The sequence below is a fragment of the Myotis lucifugus genome, unplaced genomic scaffold (assembly GCF_000147115.1).
Source record: "Myotis lucifugus unplaced genomic scaffold, Myoluc2.0 scaffold_335, whole genome shotgun sequence".
Lineage (NCBI taxonomy): Eukaryota > Metazoa > Chordata > Mammalia > Chiroptera > Vespertilionidae > Myotis > Myotis lucifugus.
In genome coordinates this window covers 529,765-550,352 of record NW_005871383.1, presented here as the reverse complement: position 1 = coordinate 550,352, position 20,588 = coordinate 529,765, and the positions used below count along the sequence as shown (strand labels likewise).

The following is a 20,588-nucleotide window of genomic DNA, read 5'->3' as shown; positions in this document are numbered from 1 at the left end:
TAGCAGACACAGATGGCCTGATCACATGGAGCAACCCCCAGCCGCTTTCTGTGATTTCCCACTTCCCCGACTGTGTGAGCCCCTGCGTGTCTCCTCCCCACGCCTTCGTTCTCCCTTAAAACTCCATCACCTCTGCGCAGAGCCCAGCTGCGCTATCTTATAGAGGCCTCTCCTTTACCGCTCCCGTTACTGAAGAAAACCTGCCTTCACTGCCTTGAACCAGGGGCTGGCTTTTTCTTACCGTCTCCATGTTAACAAGCCCCTTAGGTGATCTGCATGTACAGCAAAGTCTGAGCAGCACTGTCTCACAGTACGTATCATCCCCTCAATGACTTTAACCAATAGCCCCGCTTGGTAGACAGGAATGATGATGCTCCTTTTACCAGTGAGAGAGCTGAGGGCCAGAGCTTTGCTCAAAGTCCCACAGTTAAACTAGAACGTGAGCCCATCTCACAACTCGATGTGCTGCTCTTTGCACAACGCCACACCAGTCAGAGAAGGAAGACCCACTGCTCGAGGTTGCAGGAGTAAAACAGCTGGCGAGGGAGATCATAACAAGGTTTTCCTTATGCATCCATTGCGGCAACGTCCTCACAGGGTCGACCCTTCTTTAGCTGCAAGAGAGCCATTTCAGAATCAAGGGTCTCCCAGGCACCACAGAATTCTCATCTGAGTTATCCTTTCAGTAGTTGGAGTCCCAGGGGCCCCAGCTCCTGGGGGATGAGTCACCGTATGACCCAGGTGAAGTCCTGAAGAGCGTGCCCTGGAGGCTCAGGAGCCCAGCCCCTCTCAGGCCTGTGTACACACACGCCGCTGCCGCCACATGAAGTCAGACCAGTCACCGCCTGAGCCCTGAACCAGCCACCTCACCCTCACACATGCGGAAATGCTGATTTTTCACATCCACTGTCTTTGGCACAGACGATGTAAATTCAGCCATTGTTATGGTAAATCTTTTTATTGTTGGCTTCATCAAAAAAACTTGTATTACAGACAATTTCTGCTGCATAATTTTAGTAAAGCCAGAGATGATCATTTCTTCTAGAAAAACAAACTTCTGCGGTTAGAAAGGAAGACAAAAAACAGATTTCATTTTATGATCTACCTTTATCAAGCCATCCAGAGCACATCAGTTCCTTTATGTTATTACTTTAATGTTATTTAACAAGTCATTATAGAAAACACACAAGCCAAAAGCCTTCTATTCTTAATCTTCTAGCCAATCACCAAATTTCTCTAGATTTTTAAAGACATGAAAGTAAACTAATTTCAAATAACAGCACCTCAAACACCATATACGTTTGTAATGCGGTGCTCCAGCCAATTTTAAGCCTTGTGTTTTCCAGGTTTTAGCTGAAATACCCCTCACTCACGTCTTAGGTTTTTATCAGTGTTATTGGGGGCTATTTTGTCTTACTAAAAGAGCACAAGGTTAAACCAATGAATGATCTAGTCTAAGAAGATGGCCTAAATGACACCAGTGGAAACCGGGCATCCTGGGGACACAGGTGAGCCCCTAGTTATCCCTGAGCTGAAGTCTGTGGTTTGATCTTCTTAGCAGCTTCCAGAACAGACACTAGGTTTACTTTATCTCCAAATTCTTTTTCTCGGTGCTCGAGAAGAATGCCCTGGAAGGAAAAGAGAGGGAACATCAGTCCTCATTCTGAGTCGTTCATTCATGAGACTACGCCGTGCGGCAGCTGTCTGTTAAGCCCTGTGCTCGGGCAGCAGGGGACAGAGGCCGAATCAGGCTGGCTCTTCCCCCTGAGGATTCAGTCCTCGGGGGGGCGGGTCAGGGGACAGTCAGGTCACAATGTCTGGACTGTACCGCAGCCTCCGGGAGTGGGAAGTCATGGGTGATCACATCTCATCGAGCGATCAGGGAAGACTTCCCAGGTAAAGCAGGAGAGTCATCAGGATGTCCACAGGGAGAGGTGAGGTAAAAGAACGTGCCAGGCCAAGAGAACGGAAAGAGCCCGAAAGTATGGGAGCGGAGCTCAGAGGTCAGCCCCGGCAGGTGCTGAATGACCATCTGAAAAGAGGCCCTCTCTTCATGTAAGTTTTCCTAAGAAACGGGCCCTCCCTTCCGATGCTGGGATGGAAAATGCACTAAGACACAGGGTACCGCACAGTTCCCCGAAGTGGTAAGAAAGATAAAATAATGTGTTTGGGGTCAGAATCAAGGCATCCTTGTTAAGCGTTCTTTGACCCATGACATGACATCTGGGAACTCATTTTAAACTTAAAAAGTAAACAGCTGTAAACGTGTTCGTTGTGCCGTTGTTTATAAAGCCCCCTCCAAGCATGTCAAACTCGCAAGGGGAAAGTCCCGGCGCACAGGTGACCCAGGGAAGCTGACCAGGAAACTATCTACTTGCCAGCAAAGCAGGATGAGACACTGCAGTGCTGCGGATTGGATAGAGCGCCGGCCTGCGGACTCAAAGGTCCCAGGTTCGATTCCGGTCAAGGGCATGTACCTGGGTTTCTGAAAACAACAAAACAAAAGGCCGCTCAGCTCCGCTCTGTCCCAGCAGGTTCTCGGTGGAGGCTGAGCTCTCTATCTCTCTCCCTTCCTCTCTGTAAAAAATCAATAAAATATATTAAAAAATAAAAAATAAAAAAAATAAAGTAATTATGCTTTAAAGATGATTACAAAGGAAACCCCACTGAGGCACCTGGCACTGAGGGACTGCAGAGCTCTGCACCGAGGGAACCTGGAGGCCAGTCCCGAGGCTCGGCCAGCGTCAGCTTCCAGCCCCTCAGCTTCCAGCCCCTCAGCTTCCAGCAGGAAGGAAGGAGGCGGGAGCTCCAGGGAGCACCAACAAAGCCAAACACCACGCCTAGCAACTCCAGGGGCACGCCAGCCAGGAATGGGGAGCCCGTGAGCACCCCATGAGTCACCGCCAGGCAAGAGAAGGCTGGCAGGTGAGCCAAGCCCTGCCTCGGGGCCAAGGGAAGGAGGGAGGGAGGGGAAGGAATGCCAGAGGGCCAGAGTGGGCAGAGGCTGAGCCATCCTCTGAGGAAGTGGGCAGCCCAAGTGTAAGGGCATCTGGAAGGGCCTTTGGGAAGCACTGCTAAAGAGAGGCTGCAGTGAGGAAAGGGCAGGTGCGGGGGCAGGACAGACCGGAGTCCCGAGTCTCATTTCCACTGCACCCCTTACTAGCTGCACGCTGCTGCCTGGGCTCATGTCTCTGGGCCCATTTCCTGACACGTGGGTGGGAATAGCACACCTAACGTCCCAGCCTGGCTGTGAAGACATGAGAGCCGAGCTCCGGGAAGGAGTCAGTCCCTCTCTGGTAGTCATGTCACCACGACATTCCGGTATTGGCAGCAAGTCAGCAAATAGGTTTATGTTAAATCGGACACCAACTCACCAGATTCTAATTCAGACCAGCAACAGCAGTTACCAAGCTTTAAAGGAGGGATTAGAAATGGAAATATTTCTATTCCCATTTGCTTTTATTCCTCCCAAATTAGGAAAAGTACTGTGAATTATCAGCGTTAGCTGTGAGGTCCACCAAGGCAGATGAGACCACGAGTTAATGCCATGCTAAGGGTGTCGGAGACCAGGCTGAAGTCAAGCCCCGTCTCCAGGTTCTGCCAGGCCTTCGAGCCTGCACCCATGTTATGCCCTCCCTGCTCTGTGTCCTCCTGGCCGCTGCGGGCACTGCCTTCTGGTGCAGGGGAACCACCATGGCTCGAGGCTGCCGAAGGTCTGACATGGAGCACTCACCCAACTGCCTCCCCCCAGGGCCCACAGAGACCTCATCTCCCCACACACAACCCTGGGGTCCCCGAGCTACTCTGGATCCTCACAGCCAGGGCCTGAGAAACCTGTGCGGTGAGCATATTACCCACCAGGGGCGGCTCCGCCCCCAGGACCCCACAGCGGGAAGCGGTGTCTTCCTACATCTCCTTGCTACTTCCCCTCATCAGGTCTGTTTGAATCCTTTCTCCTTCCCTTTTCTCCACTGTCCACCCTTGTGGACCTGGGAATACCACAAAGAAGTGCATTGTCGACAGGAAAACCTATGCTTTTGCTCAGGCACAGAAAGCAGAACTCAGCCTCACAACGCCTGGCTCAGGCCCCGGTGGCCACTCCCTTGCCTGCGAACTGTGAGGCGTGAGATCTATGATAAATGGCAATTCCTCTCCCTTCCCCTTCCCCTTCCTCATGGCCCGGCTTTCTGGGAGGCTGAGTAGGGAAAGTTGCCCCCATCAGGGCCTCAGGCCCACAGACACCGACACCTACAGACCCAGACATTACCTGCTTTCCTGATCCCACCACAAAAACGCCCCCGAGGATGAAGCCTTCGCCTTCCAGGTTTCCAGAGAAGCCTCCGCTCCGGGCCCGGAAGAAGTTGCTCCAGACGCCCAGCCGGAGGAACCCCATGAACATCATCTTCCGCCTCTGGGGGCCGTAGAACTTCTTCTGTAACAGCGAAAACAGACCCTCTGAGTACCTGGCTGCCCACCTTCCCCAGGGGGCACAGGCTCCCAGCAGGGTGCTGGTTTTCAGACTCAAAGGCTGCTGGTTTGTGTCCCCCAACACACACACACACACACACACACACACACACACACACCCCTCCCCCAGGAGCACTGGCTGCGAGGGCCTGGCCCACAGTGTTCAGCCCTGACTCTGACCTCCTGCTAGAGACTACAGGGCTCCTGGGCCTGATGGGTGACTCAGACCCACATTCGTAGAGGGGAGGACAGAGGGAAAACAAATATGACTGCAATGAATTAAGGGATAGGGGCTTGTGCTGGGCCCCCACCTGCGGGTGGGGAGAACCAGTGGAGTTTCAGCCACTTCCTAGGCAACCTTTCCCAAGGGACAATTCAGGAAGCGCTCAATTAACACGTGGGAGGACAGCTTTTCAGTGTCTGCTCAGGCTCCGCTCAGAGGCTGGGAAGGCCCTGCAAGTTCAGGGCAGCTGACAGGGAGCCCAGCCCAGCCTGCAGCTCCAGGCCACACACCCTCCGGTACCAAGCTCCCCACACCTAGCACAGTCCCCTGCAGTCCGTCACAGGTTCACGGACACACCTTTTCATCGAGGAAGATTTCTCCTTTGAAGTAAGGCTGGAAGTCCTTCACTTCGGTCCTGACCTGCTCCTTCACGACGGCGTAGAGAGGCACGCCCAGCTCATCCAACTTGGGCTTCAGGGAGGACAGGTCTGCAGCCTCCTGCAGAAAAGAGCAAAGGTCAGGGCTCTGTGGCCAACCAACACCCACTTCCCTCCAGCCCAGAGCACGGCTGGCCCTGAATGCGGAAGAACAAAGGTGACAGAATGCCAGAAACAATTAAGGCCTGTGCAGCCCAGCACAACACTGTCCCATGGGCAAGAGGCCTCAGCACAGGCTTGTCTTCTGCACGTGGGGAGGACGGGTCAGGCTCCTGTTATGGGTGTCCTAACCGCTGCCCAGGGAGCATCCAAAAACTAAGAGATTGCAGCCAAACATGGTCATTTACTACGATGCTTCTCTCCTAACTCATCTTCTAGCCCCTCCCCTGCACTAGACCAAAATAGCACAAGGGTCTATTGGACCAAAAAGCAGGCCTGGGGATAGCTGCCTCCACACTCTGCTCAACTGGCTTCCCCTCACGGCAATAACCTGCCTCCTTTCTGCAACTCAGCCCCTACCCTCCAGGAAGGGAGCCCTGTTCTAAAACCCCCCCCCCCTCCCCGCCCGCCGGCCTGGGGTGAAGGCCTGATTCTCTGGGCAGATCCCACCCTTCCTGCTGGGCGACTCCCATACTGAGTCTGTGTGTTACCACTAAGCTGAGCACTGGCTCTTCATTCCCAGGGTGCCTCGTGGCTAGAAATTGCGTCTCCATTTCCTGTACCCCTCAGTGCCTAGCGCATGGCGGGGGGCACAGAAGGCACTAGGTACCAGGTGGGAAGAGCCGAAGGCGAAGGTGGACACAGAGAACGCAGCTGAGCTGAGGAGCACAGCGTCCTGGACTCCCAGGAACCGCACCTGGGTGACTAAGAACTGCCTGTGTCACAGGAAGGCTTTGAAGCTAAGAACAAATTCCTTTTTCACATTTGGTGTCAGAATGAAAGAAATAGCATGAAACCCTCCCAAATGCAGCTCACTCGCCTCCCATACAAACACACTGGTGTACAGTGGCACTATGTTTAATTTTTCATTTATTTTCTAGAACAACAACAACAAAAGGACAGCCAACGAAGCAGAATTCATTACAGTGCTTTAGAGGCTTGGTGATGGCAAGCTTTGCCCCGGAGCAGAGAGGACTGCAGGCCTGATGTGTGTGACATGAGAAGTTTCACTCACTTTTCCTGGGCTCTCTACTCTGGGTGTGTCCCTGTGCAAAGCTATGAATGGACAGTCACGGATCTCCTCCCCAGGCCACTCAAAAGAGCTCAGACTGCCATCGGACCATCCTTTTAGAAACACAAGTTCCCACAAAATGCTCTGCTGGGGCAGAGACTAGTGCCCAGGAAGCAGGCTGCAGCCTTTGGGTTTAACCTGCGTGAGAAATCAAGTCACAGCAGGCCTCGTGCTGGTGTTTGGAGGTCTCACAGATTTGGAATCAAAGCTCTGAGTGTGAACCATGGGAGGACCTCTGAAGAGGGCCCTATCCTGATCCCAGGAGCCTGTGAATATGTGTTGTTACAAGCCAAGGGGGAAGTAAGGCAGCCAGTGAAATCTGGGCTGCCCATCAGCTGACCTTAAAGGAGACTATCCTGCATTACCCAAGTGGTTCCCAGGTGGAATCACAGGGTCCTTAAATGTGGACGAGGAAAGCAGGAGAGTCTGTGTCACCATCACGCGTGTGAGAAAGACTCGCCCGGCCACTGCTGGCATTAAAAATGGAGGGAGGGGCCACGAGCCAGGGCTGCGGTGGCTTCTCAGAGCTATTGGAGGGCGGAAACTGTTTCCCTCCTACACCCTCCAGAAGAAGCACAGACCCGCTGAAACCTGGACTGTAGCTCTATGGGGCCCATCTCGGAATTCTGACCTCTAGAACTGTGAGATAATAAATCTGTAATGTTTAAAGCCTGAGTTTGTGATAATTTGTGAAAGCAGCAATAGGAAGCTAGCATGCCTCCCCTCAGCCGTGTGACATTGCCACAGCCCCTGTACCTCAATTTCCTCCTCTACAAAACGAGAACAATAACAACAAGCTGTATTTTCCAGGGATGTGGTGGGGCACGAATGGAGTATCAGGCGTGGCAGCGCCCTGAATGCAGGTGCAGCAGAGCACACCCTGTCCCGCCGTAAGCAGCTTCTTTGCCAGCCCGACCACACAAGCAGGGGACAGATGGGCCAGGCGGAGGAACGCCTCAGGGTCAGGGAGCACAGCCAGAGGAGGAGGAGGACAGCGTGGACGCGGCCACGCCATCGAGAAGCAAAGCTGTCTCAAGAGCAGGAGCGCTGTCACTCCCACTCTCCCCAGGCAGGGCCCGGATCTCAGACCTGGGTCTTCTGCCACTGACTGACTTGTGTGACCAAACTAGTCCAGCCCTGGGTTTACCTGTCTGTAAAGCGACAAGGCTGGGCCCTGCCCTCCTCTGACAAGCTTCCTCACGTACTGAGCAGAGGACGATGGCTTCCCTTTGAGGGGCCAACCTGGAGACCGCCCAGTCAGTGACCCCAACTTTCACCAAACTCTCATGCCAGCTCTACCCACACTATCGGCATGACTGAAACCCCCGAGCTCCAGATCCACAGCTGAGAGCACAGTGAGGCAACGGAGCTGCCACATGCAAACGTGTGGGCCTCAGCCCTCCACCGGGACTCCAGGGAGACAGGCAGGTCCGTTCCAAAAGTGCGACCCTGGGCTCCCCCGTGTGTGCAGCCGCACCACAGGTGAGGGCTGGCATGCCTGTGCCAGCAACAGTCCAGGCACCTCCTTTCAATGAGCAAATCCCGGTGCTGAGCCCCAGGAACTGGGAATTGGGCCTGGTCCCCGTCCTGATGCAATAGGAAGGTAGTCCAGGACTCAGACAGTGCAAGAGTGATAGGGCCTGGGAGTCACAAAGGACAGTCAAGTGTGCCGCTAACCCCAGGATATGGTGAGTGGTTCAATGAGCAGAAACAGAGAGTAAGTCCAAAGAAATCCTAGAGCAAATAACAAAAGAAGGACCAGTGTTGATCAAAGGCCAAAGTGGGCCTGCAGGTCCCGGGTCCCGGCTGGAGTGCCCTGGCCCCACCCTCTGGGGTCCTCTTCTCTGAACAGATCTCCAAATGCACTCACCTCTCGACAGAGGAAGCAGCCTGGCCTCCGCACAGCCATGATGACAGCGCCCTTCTCCTCCCAGAGCTCCTTTGCTTTGAAAGTCCTTGGTTCTGGGGAAAAGAAAAGAGTCCAGCATCCTCTCTGCCCAGCCCCGCCCACCCGCCCTACAGCTCAGCTGTTCGTCAGTGGTACCAGGCCTAGCAGAGGGCCTGGACCTGCATTTCACACATGGGAAAGCAAACAGGAAGCACAGATGGGGAATAGTCATCCTCAGAGGAAAATTCATATAGTGTAAGGATCCTACTATATACTCCAAACACCCCTCCTCCGTAAAAAAAATTATTTGCAAACTTGAACATCCCAAACTGAAACATTTCTGGAAAAGTGGCAGCTAAGCAAATCCCAACTCTTAAAAAAGTATTCAAAGGGATTAAGTCAACAGAAATTTTGCATATTTTTACCCCACAATATTATCCATAGGGAGGGTAGAAGACGCCTAACGAGGAACCCCTTGGGGGTAGTTGGGGTAGTAGAGTAGTGTAGCTCAAGCCGGGCTCCAGGGCCAGAGCGAGTCTGCATCTAGCCATGGGACTTTGACCAGCTGGGTCTCCCCCTAAACCCCCGTTTCCTTGTCATAAAAGCAGATGTCCAGCACGGGGCTGCAGGGAGTATAAACAGATGGCTATGTAAGTGCTCTCGCCACAGTATCTAATAATAGTTACTGAGGGGTCAATCAGTGTGAACCCTTACTATTTTAACATTCCTTAGAGAAATCCATGTCCCTGTGGGATGTTGTATAAAAAAAGAGAGGAGGATGAGACTGGGAATCCCTGGGATGAACAAAGCAGGACTCCCTGATCCCTTAGAAAGACCACCTACATCATAAATCGCAGTCACAGTTCCTGCGCTCCTCTGACAAGCTTCCTCACGTACTGAGCAGAGGACAATGGCTTCCCTTTGAGGGGCCAACCTGGAGACCGCCCAGTCAGTGACTCCAACTTTCACCAAACTCTCATGCCAGCTCTACCCACACTATCGGCATGACTGAAACCCCCGAGCTCCAGATCCACAGCTGAGAGCACAGTGAGGCAACGGAGCTGCCACATGCAAACGTGTGGGCCTCAGCCCTCCACCGGGACTCCAGGGAGACAGGCAGGTCCGTTCCAAAAGTGCGACCCTGGGCTCCCCCGTGTGTGCAGCCGCACCACAGGTGAGGGCTGGCATGCCTGTGCCAGCAACAGTCCAGGCACCTCCTTTCAATGAGCAAATCCTGGTGCTGAGCCCCAGGAACTTGGACTGGATACAGTGTTTCTCAGATGTATTTGGCTGGGAGCTCCTATTTTGTGAAGATCCTGGAGCCCAGAGTCCTGAGCACACACTGGGGAAGAGCTGGTTTAGTAACTGGTGCTATAACATCACTAAATATTACAGAGCAAGTATCAGTATAGTTAGAGAGACAGCAATAGAAAGTGAATAATCAGTTTGGTAAGAAAACCCTGAACTGTAAAATACCATGTACACCCAGATCACAAATATATAGTAATATGTAAGTAAACATGCAAAAAACGTGCAGAACTAAAAACAAGTATCATTAAGGTAATGGAGTTAGCAGCCATTTAAAAAGTTATTAAATGTTCCCTAACGTTATTATATTATTTTTTCAATAAAAAGAAGTTATTTTACACAGAAAAAATAAGCCTGCATGCCAGTGCCTTGGAAAAGTACTGAGGGCAGAGGGGTCACTGCTTACCCTTCTCCAGAGTTTTCAGGTCTATTTCCTCCAGATACTTCAGGGTTGCTTGCTGGGGCTTGGACAGAAATATGTCTGTGTTGGCCAGGAGCAGTGCCAGGGCAGCAGCCCCCAGGGCCCCCGCGCCGATCGACCACATCCCGGAGAGGAAGCTTGGATCCAGGAGGAAAGACATTCTGGAGATTGAGAAGAAGGAAGATGACGTTCATGCTCTCACAAGACAGCAGGAATGTGATCTGGCAAAGTGCAGGGCTCAGCCGGGCAGCCACCAGGTGGCCAGAGGCAAGGGGCAGGGGAGCCGCGGAAGCAGACAGGGGACTGAGCACCTGCCACCCCAAGAGCTGGATGCAACCGACACATGGAGGTTCCTGCCCGAGGAGCTCACCAGTGAGTCAGGAGCGATGAGAGAAATGGCAGCCCCCTCAGATGCTCCTCTTGTGTTCCCTCACCCAGGCCCAGGCCTCCCAGCTCTGGGCTGCTCATCTGTGCTGCCTCCCCCCCCCGTCAATGCCTGCCTTTCCTTCACTGTCCAGGAGTCTGGGCTATCATCTCCCATGGAGGGCAGTCTTCTCTTCAGTGATCAGGAGACTTACCACATCCCACGGATCACACTGCCCCAGTACCCTATCCTTCTTCCTCTTTGAGAACCCCTCAGAAATAGAGACCGTATCCTACTCATCAGCCCGACAGTTCCCAGCAGGGCCTCCCTTGTGGTAGGCAGGCAATCTCGGTGCATTTCTCCCATCTGAGAATAGCTTTACTTTTTACTCATTATACAAATAAAACAGGCTCATGATGAAGACAAAAAAGGAAAAAAAGAAGCAATCACAAAACCATAGTCGACCAGAACGCAGAGATCTTCAGAGACCCCCATCTTTTCACTGACAGTTTAATAGAGATGACCACCATTAGACACCAGTATCTAATCTGACAGTTTTTCCCTAGAACAGAACTGCACAGACGCCTGGCGAATGAATGGGGGCAGAGCCTGAGAGCGGGCACGTGTAAGAAGAGCACAGCGCTGGGGTCTGCTGCGGAGGCCTGGGCAAAAGCTGTCTGCACCGGGCAGGGGTTTGCCACCGAACGGGAGCTCCAGCGGGTCCTGCAGAACCGTCCAGCCTGGTTCTGAGCTCGCGCACCAGTGCCTCCCTAAGGCTCCTCCAGGGGGGAAGCCTTGTGCCTAGGGGTGTGAGCTCGTAGATGCAGCCCACCCGAAAGAGCAGCAGGTATCCACCCAGCCTTCCTTCAAATGACAACCACATAACAGAATCTATCTTTCCATATGGCCCTCTCGCCATCCTAAGGATCAGACTTACACTGGAGCCTTCCTCCCTGAATACCAGCATAGCTCATTGTGCTGAGATCAGCAGGTATAGACTGTGTGTGTGTGTGTGTGTGTGTGTGTGTGTGTGTGTAAGGCCCTCCTTACCTGAGACTTAGCTCTCCCTGCTGGATTTGGCTGGGGAGAGGATTTCTCCAAAGGATTAAGCAAATGCCCAGAACTCTGCATACCACTGCCAAGGGAGGGGCTGCGAGGGACCCACCAGGGCCAGGAGGTGGGGCTGGGAGTAACTTGGTAGTGCTGACTTGGGGAAAAGAAAGGTAGGTCAGACTAGAGTTTAGGCCAGCCTGGGAAGCTCAGATTTGAGTTAAGAAATAAAAAGGAACTTCTAGGTGGGGGTGGGAATGACCAAATGAAAGCAGCATTTAAGAAAGAAGAATTTGGCATCCGGTATATTAGGGGAGAGGGGGAAGGGGGGAGGCTGGTGTGTGTGTGTTGGGGAAAGGGACACCGCTATGGTATCTCCGATGCAGGGACTCAGCTGGGAGAGAAGTGTCTTATAACCTCAGTACTCAACATGTGGTCTCCTGGGTCAGCACTGGCAGCGTGGGGGACGCAGAATCTGCAGCCGGCCTCAGAACGAAGGAATCACACACTGCATTGTAATCAGATCGGGCAATTCACATGCACACAGAGTCTCAGAAGCATTGTCTTGGAGCAAAGCAGCCGGGATCTTGTGCTTGGCTGGCCACGAGGGCAGGCTGTTCCCTCAGCTCACTGTGGGAGGGCAGCTATGGTGACAGAGGAACACATCACACCTCTGCCTGGAACGTCCTCACCTGTTCCTTCTATTCTTCAAGACCCAAACACCTCTCCAAGTCGTCCTGGATGCTCTGCCTACCCCCACTCCCAGCCCGAGAGGTGCTGCTCCACCCCGACCTTGGTACTGTGCCCATACTGCACCCATGATCTGTCTCCTGTGCTCGACACAAGATTGAGACCTGTCTGTTCCTCCGTTTATCTCTGAACCTCCTGTGCCAGCACATGCCTGTGTGGCATACAGTGGGCTCTTCATTAATGTGCGCTGAAATGAGTCCAACAGAATTGAATGATGAAGATGATGACTATGGAAGACCAAAGTTCTTGGGCCAAACAGGAAGCCGGCCCAAAGTTCTTAGGCTGGCTTCCAATTCTCCTACGTACCAAAGTTACACATTACTGGATTACAGTTCAGAAAACAATTAGGAGGAAAACCATAGCTCTCACCTGCCTGCTGTAAACAAGAGGTTCCCCAGCGTGTGGAACAATTGCTGTATGTTTACACACTTGGAAATGTCCCTGGTTCTCTGACATGTGTGTATGATTCAGAAGCACACGGCGTGGCCTCTGATCACAGAGCTGATAACATTTCTGCACCAGGACTCAAAGGCCAGCTTACATCTACCCTACAAAAGGACTTGCTTCCATTCCTGGAACACATCAGTGCCCTTCAGGAAGCCCAGTGACCCTCACGGTCAGCTCCACACCCTCGCTGCACACCACAGCTACTCTCAGAGGCACAGGCTCCATCAACAGTCATGTAGCCTATTTGCACAAGAGCACAGGGATCAGACTCAACCAGACTCACAATTTCTTCCCACATATTTATTTATTCCAAATAAAACTAAATGAGTGGAGAAAGGGATGAGCAAGGGCTGTGTCAGCACCGGGCTGAGAGCTGGTTACGGCTGCTCTAGGCAGCCACAGAAGCACCCAGAGCAGCTGTCTTTGGAGCAGATGTAGGACCCCGGGGGCAGGATGGAAAAGCCAGGTGGGGCCTGGGTTGAATAAACCTGGGAAGCAGCAGGCTAGCTGGGGGTGAATGTCAGCGCTGAAGGCACTCTGAGAATGACCCCAAGGCCCCCAACTCTCTACCTCAAGTTCAAGAGGTGCCAACAGGATGTGGGCTCCAGCACCACCAGGAGCAATGTGCACCACCCCACCACCTCCTCTGGCTGGGATCCGGAGAGGAGCAGGGGGTGGACCTCATCCTCAGGCCTTGTGGCACTAGTTAGTGAGAGCCTCGTGGGCACCAGAGGTGAGAGTCAGGCCTCATATGCTCCCTGGGGCCTCTGGAAAGCAGTGAAAACTGACTTCGGAAACACCTAGAAAGTATGTAGGTCCAGCCCCTCAGCCAAGGCCCCGTGAACTACAAAGCAATTTCCATCCTGGCCTGTCTCAGAGTATGCACCACTGCAACTTGTTGCACAGCGAGAGCTGACTCTGAGCCCAAATCACTGACAAAAAAGAGGGGACGGGGGTAGAGGGAGCCTTCATAGCTAAATGGAACAATGCATTTTCACATGGGTCTCCAAGGCTACTCACTAGAAAGAGAGGGCGGCCAGGAAAGCAGCATTTACTTCAGTGGTTCCCAAACTTATTTGGCCTACCGCCCCCTTTCCAGAAAAAATATTACTCAGCGCCCCCTGGAAATTAATTTTTTTAAAATTTTAATAGCAATTAAACAGAAAGCTATATGCCCCCAAATGCACCTGTGGCCATCACCGCCCCCCTGGATCGCTGCAGCGCCCACCAGGGGGCGGTAGCGCCCACTTTGGGAATCACTGATTTACTTGGTGTCACCCAATATGCATGCTCTGATTTCATTACTGATGCAGACACGGTTCTATTTTGCAGCTGACAGCACTGAGCTAGAGATGTTCAGTGCCTTCTCGGGTGCCACACAGCTCGCAGGCAGCAGGCTGCACCCTGGACCCAGACCTCTGAGACCCCAAAGCTGGAAGTCTTTCTGTCACACTTTGCCTCCCCACACCTTCCCTTGTGGGTTCCTGGAGGTCAAGGGGTACCTTCCCCTTTGTCTTAAAGAGAATTTAAAAAGATCAACTTATTTTTTCAGTCATCAAATACAGTCAAACCATGTTTACTCTAAAGGAAATTTACCATGTGACAGATGTCCCTTCTCTTTCCTCCCTTTCCAGCCCCTTCCCTTAAGGAAAGGGTCAGTTTCGCTGAAAGATAATAGCAAGGTTGTTTACAGAAGAGCCAGCCCCCACCTGACACAGCTACAGTATCCAGTGCTCCACTGCAGGCTTATCTGATCTGTCCTCTCCCACACAAGAAGGTGACGCACGATAAGACCACAAACCAACACCAGCTGTGGCAGCTCAGAGTGGCAGCTCTGGTCTGGGAAGAGCATGGTACTGGGGGAGGAGACCCAGCTAGGCTGCCGAGGCCAGGCTTGGTTGATTCCACCACCACAGCCCTCTCGCCCCCACCCCAGCCTCATTGTCCCCAACTCCAAAATGAGGGGCTGGTCGGTGAATGCTAAGGCTCCTGAAGCACCCCAGTGACATCCTGTGACTACACAAAACAGCTCACTTGGGAGTCTACACACTCTTGGTTCCTCATCATAACTCTACCCTCTCCTGCCCATTTCAATTTGCAGAGTGTTTCTTCGTTGCAGCCCAGAGCGTCACAAAGTACCTTCCCTCCCCCACACATGGTCCCTGATGCCCAACCCTGGACAGTTCAAACCTGGGAACAAGGCACTCACCATTCACAGCGTCCACACTCCTGCTGCTGCGGACAGCACAGAGGCTTATCCAGTGAGCAGGCACAGGCGGGCAGCAGGGGAGGGCTGGAGGCGGAGCTCCCGAGTCCTGCCTATGGCCTGAAGCTCCCTCATTCCATGGGCAGGACCAGGCCACCCAGAAACCCTGGAGCTCCTGCAGCTGCCAATAGTCAATTTCCAGAAAGCTGGCAAGGCCCCCTAGCCCTTCAGAATGTTGAGCAAAGTTTGAGTCATTTGCAGTCATGCAGATGATAACATTTATCAAGTGCCAACAGCTCTCTCTGCTATCCGGTGCAGCCCAATGAAGCGGAGCCCTTAATACAGCCCATGTGTCCCACTCACCGAAATCAAAGGAAGGCCTCCCTTTCTCCCGGGCTGCCTGTGCAGTCTGCACCCTCACCCCATTCTTCCCCACACCCAGGAAGTCGGCTGGCACCACGGAGGCCCCTCACCTGCTGTCTCTTCTTTAGCACCTTTGCCTTCCCTTCTTTTCCTGCCACTTAAGTGACTCCTCTCAACCTACCCTCCCTTCCTGGGCAACCTCACCAACTTCCAGCACTTCACCCACCCCTTGGTACTGACTTCCAGGTTCCTGACCCAGTTCCACTCGGGTGTTCTGTAGGTTAGCTCTGCTCACTACGTCCCTGAGTGACCCCCACTGGAGTCAGTTTCTCTTCCCAAGCTCCCCAGCTCACTGAATGACACAGCATCCAGCCAACTGCTGGAGCCAGAAACGGACGGTCACATTAGACTCTTCCTTGCAGCCCATACCCACTCACTCAGGAAAATGTGTTTGCTACGCCTGCTCTTCTTAACCTCGAGGCTTCTGTCCAGCTTAGGCCCCTACCACTTCGTGCCTGGCCCATTTCAGGAACCACACAACTGAGCTTGGCCGGGCTCTAGCCGGTTCCTCCACAGCTTGCTCTCCACGCTGGAGCCAGAGTGAGTGGAACCGCGACCTGAGCACATTTCCCTGGCGTTGGACTCTCTCAATGACCTCCTCAGCAGGCGGACAGAGCCCTTCCCAGCTGAGCTGCAGCCCACCACTCTGCCTCAGCCCTGCCGCTTCCGCACCCTCGCCAGACCTCTCAGAGTGCAAGGCCTAGAGCAGGGGTCCTCAAACTTTTTAAACGGGGCCAGTTCACTGTCCCTCAGACCGTTGGAGGGCCGGACTATAGTTTTAAAAAAAACTATGAACAAATTCCTATGCACACTGCACATATCTTATTTTGAAGTGAAAAAACAAAACGGGAACAAATACAGTATTTGTATTTGCATGTGGCCCGCGGGCCGTAGTTTGAGGACCCCTGGCCTAGAGCATGTTGTTAGGCTCCACTGTTGCTCCTGTCACTTCCTTTACCCAGAACACCCTCGCCATCCATGCCAACTAGGTAGAGGCCCAGAACAAATTCCACTTTCTCTCCAAAGCCATTCTGGAAAGCCCTGGCAACTGACTGCTCCCTTGCCTCTGATTATATAGCGTGTGTACATATGCAAACACACACATATCTTTGCACATTGCACAAGCAAATGGACTTTGTGTATTTGAGTTCTTTACATGTCTGTCTACAGAGTATGGTGGAGCAATATGAGGGCAGAGGTCACTTCTTCATTCCTGCATCTCCAGCACTAACACAAATCCTGGTAACTGGTAGGCATTAAATGTCTAACAAAATGATCTGAATTTTACCCTTTAAACGCCACAGTGAGGCAGAGTTGGAGCCACCATTTCAGCTCAGTATGGAAGGAAATTGTGGACAGCACTGCCAGCATGACATTAAAGAAAACACTCCCCTGGGTTTAGGTAGCCTTAGGTTGGGTCCTAGCTCTCCTGCTCACTGGCAGGGCAATCGACATAAGCTCTGTGGGCACTCTGGGCCTGGGTCTCATCTGTACACACAGAGGAAGGAACTAGAAAATCTATGAAGCTATCTCAGTTCTGACATCCAAAGACACTAAAGTTCCGCATGCTTGCAACTCCTGGGTTCTGACGTCCAGAAAGCTATGGGACACTGTGCTACTGTTCTGCTGGGCCTGCATTCCCAATCCCTGCCTTCCCCCCTCCCCGCCCCCGACTGCTGCCTGTTCAAGGATCCATCTCCGGGCAGGAACTGATCAAGTCTTAATAAAACAAAGTACCATCGCTGGGTGGGTTAATTCATGCCTGCAACAAGTAGAGACAACATCGTATTCTAAACACGGAGGGGACACCTGCCCAGTGCAGCCCCACCCAGGGAATCCTCCCTCCTCAGAGTGAGCTGGCTTGAGGCAGAGCCAGGGCACGAGGAAGAAGGGGTGCTGAGGAACAAAGGGAGCTAAGGGTGCACGTGGGCCGCCTCGCCTTGGGCCCTCGGGGAACAAGTCTGGAGAGGATGCTTCAGCTCTCTCCGCTCTCCTGGGCTCCTCTCTCCTCCCCTCAGAGCTCTGGCTCAGCCCTTCCCCAACTGAGTAAATAAGGAAACTAGGCACAGAGAAGGGTAGCTAGTCCAAGGTCACATGGGGGAAGCTGATCAGTGACTGAGCGGGACTCCAACTCCCAGCCCATGACTATTTATCGTGCATTGGACATTCCTGCAGAGGCTAAAGCAGTGTGTGTGTGTGGGGGTGGGGGGTTGGGGGGGGGTGGGGGCAGGACTCCGGAAGGGGGCCTGGGAATCTGGTGGCCAAGAGACAGCACCAGCCCTTCGCAAGCCCAGTGCTTTGCAAGCAGCTTATACTCCAAAGCCAAACGTTTTCATAAGGGTTATAGCTGAGAAGCCATTATGCACCTCTCCGACCCACAGTAACAAGGTCCTGCCGATTCTGAATAATGACACAGGTTTGAAAATGCCAGTTAAGCAGCCTGGTGACACGGGCACCCAGGACCCCAGGAACACTAGGGAATTCATTCCCACCCACCCTGGTCATCAAGTATCATAGAACTAGCTACTTGCAATGAGCTGCCCAGCTCTGGCCCAACCTGCCTTTCAGATGCCAGATTCAGAAATTTCTGAACAGATGCTAAAAGCAGAGCAAAGGGCAATCAGCTACTGGGAAACTCTGAGACACTGCCCTGGGTGAGGGAGGAATGTGGGGCTAGTAGAGGGCCTTTCCTCTGACCAGTGATCCTGAAGCTAGAGCCCCCCTGCCCCCGAAATATCTGGCCATTCTGCCCCTCGTTGCACAGCCTCCGGACTCGGCTCTGAGCACATCTACCAAGCTGTGTGGGCGTGGATGGGGAGGCAAGGGCGATACCGTAAGACACTGCGCTTCAGGACAAAAACCCTGGGCTCTCACTCTTTGACTCGGGGAGGTGACCTGTCCCTCTGAACCTCAGTGTCTCCCTAAAAACAAGGGCACTTTGAAGGGTTGCCAGGAAGAATACATGCGGAACAATGTGAAATGTAGTAAAGTGCTTCCGAATTGTAAGGCCGAGTTATCTTTCTCCTTGCAGGGTTCGGATTCACTCATTCTCCTGTGAGGGTCGGCCATTTGCAGAGCACGAACACCGAACCACCTCTCCAGCTGTCACCCCAGCTGTGCCATGCAGACCGGCCTCCTGTGTGGCTGGTCTAGGTCTGGAGGGAACTCTGGCTTGTCTGGGGCCCTCTGACCTAACTGCCCGCGCCACAGCGCACACTCCTGCGGCTCCCTCTGCAGCCTGCCAACACTGCCTCCGCCCCAGCAGCACCAGAGAGGGCAAAGGGCACCGCTCGCTGTAATCTCCCTGTGCCAGAGGCCACTGCGCTCAGAGGTGAGGCTGGTTCCGTCAGTGCCAACAGGCAGTTCTTGCCACACCAGCTCGGCAGAGGGAGGCTTCAGGGCTCTCTGCTCAACATGTCACAGAGGGAAGCACCTTGGCGGGGACACTGACAGAGCATGAGTGACAGACCCCAGCACTCGTCCTCACCAAGCTTCCCAAGCACCATTTCAGTGATACCAGCTGATAACAGAATCACCCGAAACATCTTCTGTACCCCGTCAGAGACAATGCAGAAGACCTAAACTAAGTGGCATGCTTTACACAGGAGGGCGATCTGGGGAGGGCTGGAACAGTAATAAAAGCGAATTCAAATTCCTACAAGCCGTAAGAACGTGGACAAGGCACTGTTTTTTTGCATCAATAAAACTGGAAGAGCCCTAGCCGGTTTGGCTCACTGGATAGAGTGTCGGCCTGGGGACTGAAGGGTCCCAGGTTCGATTCTGGTCAAGGGCATGTGCCTGGGTTGCAGGCACATCCCCAGTAGGGGGTGTGCAGGAGGCAGCTGATCGATGCTTCTCTCTCATCGATGTTTCTAGCTCTCTATCCCTCTCCCTTCCTCTCTGTAAAAAAGCAATAAAATATATATTTTTTAAAAAAGTAAGAATTCCTGAATAGCCTTTTTGCAGAGTTGTGAGAATCAAAGGATTAAATGTATGGGTGGTGCTTTGCAAGCCACCTTACAAAGAGTGGCAAAAACGTGAGGTATAACTCTTCCTCGTTTCTAGATTGGTCAATAATTGCTCCTAATATGCTGTTCATACACGAAGTGAAGGTTTCTGATGACCAGGTAAGTTCCACATTTTGAATCCCAATGCTCAGTCCCCAAGGCTGGGCCAGAGCAGGAGCATCCCAGATACAGACAAGCTGGCTCCGGGATGATGCTTTTCAAAATAAATCCTAAGTAACTGTTCTCTCTTTTTTGTCCATCTGCCAAGCTCAAAGAAAAACACATTTGAATAATAATAAAAAAAAAAAAACAACCAAAAAACTAAACGGAGGTCTCGGTGACGGGGTGCGGAATGCGCAAGGTGTGGGAAGGAAGAGGCTCCGAGTCAGGGGGCCGCCCGTCCGGCTTTGAACTGGGCTGCGCTGCCTCACACAGCCCTGCTCGGTCTGGGCCTTACCCATCTTTTCCATCTTCTTCACCTCCCGGTCCCTGCGACAACCCCGAGTTGGTGCTTTGTTCGTCTTTTCATTCCTAGACTTCTGCACAGTGTTTTAAAATGTATACGTGGGCTCTTTCCAATTATGTCTGGAGTTTGCAACCTTTGGGGAAGGGAGGCAATCAGGTGCCCACGAGATTCGGAAGAACCTGGAAATCGTGGTCCCATAAAACACAAGACCCTATGCAGGTACAGAGCCGCAGACCCTATGCAGGTACAGAGCCGCGGCGCCAGGTCGCCGGCCCGGTACCCGCTCACCTCCAGGCGGTCCCGCCCGCCAACCATCGGAGCCCCAGGCCCACCCCGGGCTCCGCGCGCGGGATCGACGCGCCCGGGCAGAGCCCCTTTCTCAGCTCTGTCTCAGCACCGCAGGCAGCTCGGGGCCACCGCCCCCTCAAAGCCTGGGCGGTACCGAGGGCTCTTCGCGAGGCAGGGGCGCCGGGTTCCGGCCCCAAACGCGGGGTTTTTCCACTGAGCGCGCGCGCCGAGGCGGTGGGCCCGCGCCGCGGGGCCGGAGGGGGCGTTGTCCGCTGAGCGCGTGGGGCCACCCCTCGGGCCCGCAGGTGCGGCCGGTGCCCGGCGGGCAGGAAAGGTCAGGACCGGCCCACGGGGCACAAATTAAACCTCGCAAGATAATCCGTCCGCGCAACGCCAGCCCGGCTCGGCCTCAGTCTCCTCCCATGCGCGGAGGCGGAGCCACCTCCGCGGAGGTCACATGTCTGGCAGAGCCCCGCGTGGAACTCGTCCTGCTGGCACTGCCCTCCCGCCCGCTTTCTCCGGTGCCCGACGCGGAAAAGGGGGAGGACCAAACTCTCGCCCGCCCCAGGGGCTCCGCCAGTGGTCCCAGCGCCTGCGCAGGTCCGCGCCTGC

The 20,588-nt window shown here is 53.6% G+C and overlaps 1 protein-coding gene and 1 long non-coding RNA gene across 3 annotated transcripts; one reads left to right on the top strand and one right to left on the bottom strand.

Moving 5' to 3' along the window:
- Positions 1-939: 939 nt before the first annotated feature.
- Positions 940-20,546, bottom strand: FAM213A (family with sequence similarity 213 member A). 2 transcript variants are annotated; one of them, XM_014466366.2, is made up of 6 exons: positions 20,402-20,546; positions 9,961-10,139; positions 8,229-8,320; positions 5,048-5,188; positions 4,268-4,432; positions 940-1,628 (listed from the first exon to the last, which is right to left on the bottom strand). In XM_014466366.2, exons 2-6 carry the CDS (start codon positions 10,133-10,135, stop codon positions 1,521-1,523), a joined length of 681 nt encoding a protein of 226 aa, XP_014321852.1. In that variant the 5' UTR covers positions 10,136-10,139; positions 20,402-20,546; the 3' UTR covers positions 940-1,520. The 2 variants fall into 2 exon arrangements, with proteins under 2 accessions (XP_014321852.1, XP_014321851.1); XM_014466365.2 differs by lacking the exon at positions 20,402-20,546 and adding an exon at positions 14,796-14,950 and having other exon boundaries at positions 9,961-10,136.
- LOC111828343 lies at positions 2,631-7,027 on the top strand. Its single transcript, XR_002832184.1, has 2 exons — positions 2,631-2,925; positions 6,168-7,027. It is a non-coding gene; the product is annotated as an uncharacterized LOC111828343 (long non-coding RNA).
- Positions 20,547-20,588: the final 42 nt, after the last annotated feature.